This window comes from Xylocopa sonorina, chromosome 7 (assembly GCF_050948175.1).
Source record: "Xylocopa sonorina isolate GNS202 chromosome 7, iyXylSono1_principal, whole genome shotgun sequence".
Taxonomy (NCBI): domain Eukaryota; kingdom Metazoa; phylum Arthropoda; class Insecta; order Hymenoptera; family Apidae; genus Xylocopa; species Xylocopa sonorina.
The window spans coordinates 11,695,263-11,703,339 of NC_135199.1; the positions used below are offsets into that span (position 1 = coordinate 11,695,263).

The following is an 8,077-nucleotide window of genomic DNA, read 5'->3' on the forward strand; positions in this document are numbered from 1 at the left end:
CCCCGCCGTCCCGACGAGCCCGACACTGTCAACCGTGACGGTCAGAGCGCACCAACGGCAGCAGGAACGGGTAACCGACACCGTCAGCGATCGTTTGTTCCACCAGGCCAGCCGCTCGATCGTTCGCTGTATCATCCAGATGACGATGACTCAGCCGTCCCTTCGAGAAGGAGAGCCGGAGGATCGCAGGAAGTCTCAGCCGCGTTCGGTCCCCCGCGCATTCAGCTCACCGTTTCGGTCAGGACAGTCACAATAGACGATCAATCCGCGCGAATCACCTCGAACGCGACGAGACTCTACGAGAATTCGTCATCGAGAACTACCGTCGATCGTAACGGAAGCCACGTCGAGGCTTCTAGCATCTCGTGCGTCCATTCCATCCCACGGATCATCCATCGAACGACGATCACGCATCGTAGCAAGATACGAAAGGGTTGCACCCTTACGCGTCGTCCATCGAGAGAACGTCGCTCCCCTAGGACCAAACGGCAACGAAACCGTGGCCAGCAGCGCTGAAACTCGACAGCCGACTCGAATAGTCCGGTTCGCCAAACGGATGTTACAGCGCCGTCAGCCCGTAATCAGACTTAATCGCCGGCGGCGGGATCGGCACTGAGACCTGCGACAAACCGGAGGGACTAGTGGCCGGTGCCAGAGGGCTGATACTTCCGGAGCCGATGTGGCCCAACGGCCCTCCCGTTGGGCCCTCCATCATGCCGGCCACATGATGATGACTCAGCTGCGCCTGAAGATGGGCCAGGGGATGCGGGTGACCTTGGAAGCTCGGGTGCACCACGCTCGCGTGCGGAAGGGCGGCGTTCACCGCGTGCACGTCCGACATGTCCGTCAAACCGACGCCCGTCTCCATGCCACCGCCGTCGATACCGCTCGACGGCGAGTTGTTGTTGTTCTTCCTCTGGCTGTTGTTGTTCCCGGTGGCCAATTTCGACCTGGTCGCCGGCGTCTTGCCTGGCTTCGCTGGCGGCGGCGCCGATTGCCCGTTCACGTTCTTCCTGCGCACGTTCTTCGTGTTCGGCAGCTTGTTGTCCTTCTTCCACTTCATCCGACGGTTCTGGAACCAGATCTTTATCTGCCGCTCGGACAACACCAGGGTATGGGCGATCTCGATCCGCCGCCGTCTCGTCAGGTACCTATTGTAATGGAATTCCTTCTCCAGCTCGAGGATCTGGTGCCTCGTGTACGCGGTCCTCTGCCGTTTCGGCTCCATCCCCGGCTGGTACGAGCCGTTCGCTGCAAGAACCAAACAGAGATCGGGCCGCGTTAGTCGACTGCCTTCTGGGGACCAGAACGTGGTTCATATTTAGTATCATTTCGCGGGGGAATAACGCGTCTTTTTCTTACTCAACGGGAGGAATAAACAGCGGACGCCGCGGAGTTTCAGCAAATGCCAAGTAATTGCTTCGACCTTGTCTATCGACAGAAACTGACGCGACACAAATACCCGACCGTTTACACAAGCGATCGTACGTCAATATCGCGCAATTATCCGTTCCGTGTGTGCAAATCGGCGATCTTTTTTTTTTCTATTTATCTCGCACATCTACAAAAACCAGCAACGTCTGATAAACAACCCTATGCACGATTTCGAACGACTCGTTCGATGCGACGTGTGTTCCATCGCGGATCCTCCGTCGCCATCGACGATGCTTCCTCTCGACCAACTTTTCACACCGCACAGACGTTTTTCTACCCGTCTAACGGAAGACAGCGCAGCGGAAGACCAAGGTTTCGCGAAACCCCATCGGCAGAAGGGCTTATCTGATCGTGGAGGAGAATTAATCGACCGAAAGTAGACTGTCGTAGCGAGTGGAAAGTAGGAACTTGTCTGTCAATTAATAACCAGACGAACATTTCTTCGGTCGCGATGCCTCGACGCTACGTTCGTTACTGGTTTGGTGAACGGTTGCTCGCTTAGCCCGGTGACAAGTGGCATTATTTTAAGGCGTACGCCATCGTCGATACTCTCGTGGCACCGTGTTCCCATCGACTGGCACACGCCCCGGGTCTCCGTAACGCACGATCGCCGATCGCACCGGATAAAGAACCGTGACACGTGCACCAACACCGACGGCGTCGTTCTCCGGAGAAACGCATCGAGCGACCGGCACCGCGTTTCGCAATCGAACGTTTCAAGGCCGCGGCGCAAGTAGCCGCGATGCTTGTCGAACTCGAAGCGGGCATCTTTCACCGGCCGGAAAGTCGAAACAACGATGATGAAGCACCGATGTGCAAACGTAAATTCAATTCGATGGCATCGATCTCGCTCGTGTTTCATAGGGGTGTTCCTGTATGCATTATGCGTTCATTTTTTAATGCTCGTGAGAAATGCCACTGCGCGAGTCACACGCTGAGCATTAGTCAGAAGATATCTGTGTTACGGATACGTGTGTACGGTCGGTACAAGGAAACGCTCGACAGCTGCAAGGGGAACGCAAAGAAACGTGGCTAAATTAATTAACAAAAAGAACAATGTTTGCATTGCACGCTACAGATCTATAACTTTTTTTTACGGGATCGAGCGTTTTTCGACGCGATGCATTTCACAAGCATATCCGCGATATTCGTAACTAAGCTATCAATTTTCCTATCGTCATTTTTTGCCTTCGAAACTCTCGCATTAGTCTCTGCTCTACACCCATTCCACTTCGTCACGACTTTACTTTCATTCGGTTGGTATCGCTGCCCTTAAAACTCTTAATCCTCGCCTCGATAATTAACGCAGCGATTCGATTTCTCGTCCAATCTGAATTTCGTAACGAACTGGTAAGTCGTTCCACGTTGGCCGTCGACTCGTTCGTCGAGCACGCATTTCCAGCATTTTCCTACTCGTAGACTCGTCGAGGCCTGGTCGTATCGGAGCTGACCATCGTGGCTCGGGTCGCGGCGAAGGTGAGGCGCGGTAAGAGATTCGTGCATCGATCGGTTGGCCGTATCGCAGACGACGTCAATCCCCGCTAGAAGCGTTCCTTGGTGGTCCGTTACAGGCACGATAGAGGAAGCATAGCGGCGAGTTCAGTTTAGAATCTGTGCAGACACATTCCATTCCGGAGCTGACCGACGGTCCGCACGGGGAGCCCCTTCTAACAGCAGCGTCCGGTCGTCGAGCATCGACGTCCACAGGGGAGAGATTGCAGTCCCCGACAGGCCGACGGACACGCATACCAGACCTTGCTGGACCGTGAGGATATCGTGCTATGCGCGAAAATGATACCACGTCGGATAAAAATGGCCACGCGGTACACGGCTGGAGAGTTCGTGAAATGCACGGTGCGAGTACGCCTTCGGATTGGAATGGACGTCGGCGAGAGATGAATCGAGAGAATTCGAAAACTCTATCGATGGGACGATGCTAGGACGGAGATGCATCTGGTACTTGTCTTTCCTGTAGAAATTTGTAGGAAGGCGAACGAAGAGCTGGTAAACGTTCGCTCGAAGCGTTCAAAGAGGAACTCGAGAAATAGAGTGTAGCGGAAAATAATGAATCGAGCGTGTTCCCGGGAATTTGAATAATTTTCGCATCCACCTACGCGGAATAGGGGTTGCAACGAAGAAAAAGGTACAAAGGGAACGTCTGTTACGGTGAAACGGCGCGTTAAAAACTTGTTTCGCATAGAGGACGCCCCGCGTTTCTTTCGTCGGGGATATTTTTTGTTACCTGGGAATATGAATTATGATATTCGACTTCGCCGGCGATAGTAGCCCGGTGGAACGTGCTCAAAAGCGAAATAGTTGCAAGCTGGAATGAACAGCACTTTCCCCGGTCAGAACGGAATAGAAGTTTCTGGCCGCGAAGCCAGCCCAATTCTGTGGGATATTACGTTGCAAAAATCCTCAAAGAGGATTCATAATCCTTCGACGAAACGCCTTCAGCGGGCCGGAACGCTCGCTGCGCGTTTAACTCGCGCCATTCTCGTCGATGCGTTCTCAATGAACGATATCCTCTATGCGGACTCGTGCACCGTGCGATCGTGAAATTCCTCGGCGTTTCGATCGGCTGGGTATCGATCTCGTCGACGGGTTTACGGACAGAGAGATGCGGATACGAGACCTCTGCCTGTCTCGAATAATCGGTAGTTCCACCATCAGAAATGTTTAGGTATTATTGAAACAACGCGGCGTTTCGTCAAGATCGAGCAACGCCTCGATCCTATCCTTAACAATGACACGAATCTCGGTCGATCTCGCCTCTTTTTTTAGTACGCGTTTAGAGCAGTGCCCGTGGTTCACGATTTCTCAACCTGACGTGCGGTACGACGATGAAGAATGGCGACACTAGGCGTAACCGAATAGGTGGTAAATGGTAGGCTTCTAAAATCTCGCGCAGGTGATCGGGAGGTGCAACGATAAATTGCGGCTCATCAGTCTTCTGGCTGCTCGGTACCGCATCACCTTGCAGCCTCAGTACATTAGTCTCGCAGGTAGACCTTGCAACAATGCGCTCAGAGGTTTGTCATACACTTAGCCGTGTACGATGAATGCATTCCGACGATGTTTTTATTGTCATTGATTTAACACGAGAAAAGCAGGATGGGGAAATCGTGTATCGTTGGCTGCAAAAAATCGAACACGACGAAGGTAAAGATTTCAACATAAATTAATAAGATGCGTTAACGAAAAGTGGATCGTGAGCGTGAAAAAATTTGTCAAATAGTAAAGCCTGACATCGATGAGTGCAATGATCCGACGGACAAAGATTCTCAGACCTCTTCGACACCTAGCGATCTTATTACCTCCAAATGTTCTCCTACAATTCCTCAAGCTGACCCTACGAGTACTTTAATCTCTAAAAGATCGAACCATCGTCTACTATCGAGCTAGGCTGCGACGTCGAATTATCAGCCCCCGTTTCACGGCGTGACCGAGGTATTCGCGTAAAGAGGAATTCAATGTCTCAACTCACCGACACCAGCAACGTGGATCTTCTTCATCCACGGATAAATCACACGGTCCCCGTTCTCCTCGTCCTCCTCCTCCTCGTCCATCATCCCCGGCGACCCGTCCATCATCTGATCGTCCTCCATGTCGTCCTGATCGGAGCCGTCGTCCACGTGATGCTGTTGCTGCGACTGCTGCTGACTCTGCTGCTGCTGTTGGCTCTGTTGCTGCGCGGTCTGTATATGCTGAGACTGCTGCGCGGCGGCGGCTGGTTGCTGCTGAAGATCCGGCGAGTTGTCGCGGTGCAACTGGCCAGAACTCGGAGGGCTGCACGCGTTGCTGTCGTGCGGTGGCTGCTGCTGCTGCTGGCTCGGCTGTTGTTGATGATGCTGAAGACTGTCCGGCGGCTGCACGTGATTCTGCATGATACCAGGCGAGAGCGGTGTCGAGCCGAGGACAGTGGACGCGGACACAGGTGGTTGCTGTTGTTGCGGTTGTTGCTGGTTCTGCATCGAGGATGGACACGTGAGCGGCGGTTGCTGGGCTTCCGGCGGCATCGCGAGAGCGCCCACCGCGTGGTGATGAGGATGGAGGCTGGCATGGTGTACCGCGTGCACTTGGTGATGGGGATGATGCGGACCGTAGTAGCCACCGTAGCCAGCGTAGCCGCCGTTCAGCTGTACCGCGGACGACGCTCCGTACGGAGTCGACGCCGCCTGGTGATGGTGCTGATGGTAGCCGTATTGGAGCTGATGCGATTGCGGATGATTCAGGTGGTGGCCACCGCCTGTGGCGGGAAAGAAATCCGCCCCCGTGGACGGGATGTAGTTGCTCTGACTGTACTCCTCGCTGGGGGGGAATTTCGGGTCCACCATCACGGAGGTCGCCGCCAAATGGTGACTGGTTGCTGCCTGTTGGTGCTGGTGATGATGATATCCACCGGCGGCGGATGGATTCATCAGGAACGAGCTCATCTTCGCGCGGATTCTTCGATCTCGAACAACCACCGATCAGAATTTCGCAGCCTGGTCACTGTCCCGTTACGGTTCGCCGTCGGTCTCCGGTGGTCGTTCCGGGGCTAGTTCATAGAGTCGCACGGTTCCATGTTGATGATATTCATTGTCGGAAGCGTATACACCTCACTGCACTGTGGCCCGTGCCCGACATCCCTTCTCTCCCGTCCCGAACAGGGTGACTTTTTCCACCAACGGAGGGGAAAGAGTGCCGCGTCGAGGGACGTAGACGGCGGAAAAGGGAGAAAGGCAAGGGGGAGAGAAAACAAGCGAAAAGAGCAAGACCACGGAGAGCAGCAGACTCCCGGTGGACAGCTGCTTATCCTCTCCTCTCCTTCCGCCACTTTTGCGATCTTCCACGAAGCTCCGCGGCCTCGTTCGCTCCTTCCCGCCCACCGAAGCCCAATTACCATACCACGTGACCGCGGCGCCGACCAATCAGAGCCGCTCCCAGCCCGCGACCATGATGGATAGCACGGCACGCATGCAACACGTGAGTGGCGCCACGAGAACCACTGCGGCAGGTGCACCAACTTCTTTCTTCGTGTCTACTCGGTGAGCGACGGTCGCTCAGCTTCTCTCTACGCACCCGTTCTCTTCTACGACGCTGTTCTCTATCAATCCTCCGTTACTTTCCGTTCTTTTTCCTTTCTTTTCTGTCCACCGTTCGAATTAAACACTGCTCACTGTTCCAACGACGATGACAACGACGAGTGCCCGCGACGCATCGAGAATAGTTCCCGCAGGCGATCGCTCATGAAATTGTCAACTCCGCCCGGGGAAGAATCCGTTCACGAAACGCGTCCTCGAATTCCGATCGATCCCATTCACTTGACACAGCCGTAGCTACTTGCGGACCCGAGGAGACGACGAAGGCACCGTCGAGCACCGAGCAAGCTGTCAGAGAGCCATGAAAGTGAGCTCGTCCTGCCTCGGCAGAAACTCGTCTGGCAACTCCGGCAACTCTGTTCCCAACTCCCTCCAGGCCCGACGAGGCCGGCTGGCTACGAGCCGTTGCGGAGTGCCGGGGCACCCCCTCTTCGCCGCGTTCCTCTTACTACGCCGCCAGCCAGCCCCACTCCGCGGTAGCGCGAGACCAACCCCTGCCACGGAGAGCGTGGATCCCGTGCCCTTATGGGGCCATACTCGAGGGTACCTAGAACCGTATAGTCACTCCTACGGATCTCCTTAACCCGCCTCCATCCTTCTGAAATCCATCTTACGCGAGCGTGGTCAATGCACGACGCGAAACGACGCCGTTCGACGACGTCGCGTCCAACTTTATCGTGGCCCTCGTATTCGGGGGTTAAATGGTATCGCGATGCTAATTGGGGTATGTACGCTGGGGATAACTAGAGATTTTACGATATTCGGGGATTCCAAGCGGTGGCGAACGCTTTCGAGTGCAAGTAGAATGGTCCCGTCTGTCCGGAGAAGTAGAGCGCGTAAGTAGAAAGGTTAAGTAATGGTCTGACCTAGGCGCGTCCGCTGAAATCTTCGAATCAGCGCCGCCGCTCTAATTCGCCGATGCGAGGCTCTCGTTTCGTTCACGGGTTGGTCGTTTCTTCAATAGCATTCCGCTCGCGCGAGCTTATCAATCGTCGAACCGCTTACGATTCAGTAGTCCATCCGGCGACTGCGTTACGTAAGCGAACATTCGTCGCGGTCCGAATTGAAAGTAATGGCTGCCACGTTCTTTCGCCGCGTGTTTATATTAGTGCTCTACAAGTGTCTCGCTACACTCGGTCAAGTACGTCTACTCGCGATCAGCTGCTCGCGAGGAGCAAAGCGTATAAAGCGCCGAGTCATTACACAAAGAGCACACTCACTCTGTTTTGCCGTGCCGCGACAATGCGCCACGACGAGCCTCCTCTCGACAGACCACTGTACCGATTCGCATCGCGCTTTTCTTATTCGACGTGGCTCGCTACTGGAGCTAGGAGGTCGATGCCTTCGGCTACTTGGTCAGCGTTTCGCAGGTGAAATTTACAGCGGTTTAGAAAATCCAAGAAGAAAGTTTTTCGATACCTCGGAGGATAACGAGTGAGAATAGAGAATATAATCAGGGAGTAAAAATTAGGAAACCTGTCATCCACCGAGTTACAACCCCAAGAATTAGTCGACAAGAAATGGTTGAGAAATACTCGAGTAGCCCCAGCGATATCGTC

At 54.3% G+C, this 8,077-nt stretch overlaps 1 protein-coding gene across 1 annotated transcript; it reads right to left on the reverse strand.

The window, feature by feature from the left end:
* Window positions 1–467: 467 nt before the first annotated feature.
* Dfd (homeotic protein deformed) lies at window positions 468–5,891 on the reverse strand. Its single transcript, XM_076897827.1, has 2 exons — window positions 4,922–5,891; window positions 468–1,251 (listed from the first exon to the last, which is right to left on the reverse strand). Exons 1-2 carry the CDS (start codon window positions 5,868–5,870, stop codon window positions 560–562), a joined length of 1,641 nt encoding a protein of 546 aa, XP_076753942.1. The 5' UTR covers window positions 5,871–5,891; the 3' UTR covers window positions 468–559.
* Window positions 5,892–8,077: the final 2,186 nt, after the last annotated feature.

Coding starts and splice junctions, on each gene's coding strand:
- Dfd (XM_076897827.1), bottom strand. CDS start 5,870: ATGAGCTCGTTCCTGATGAATCCATCCGCCGCCGGTGGATATCATCAT. Junction 1,252..4,921: donor GATCCACGTTGCTGGTGTCG/GTGAGTTGAGAC, acceptor TGGTTCTTGCAG/CGAACGGCTCGTACCAGCCG.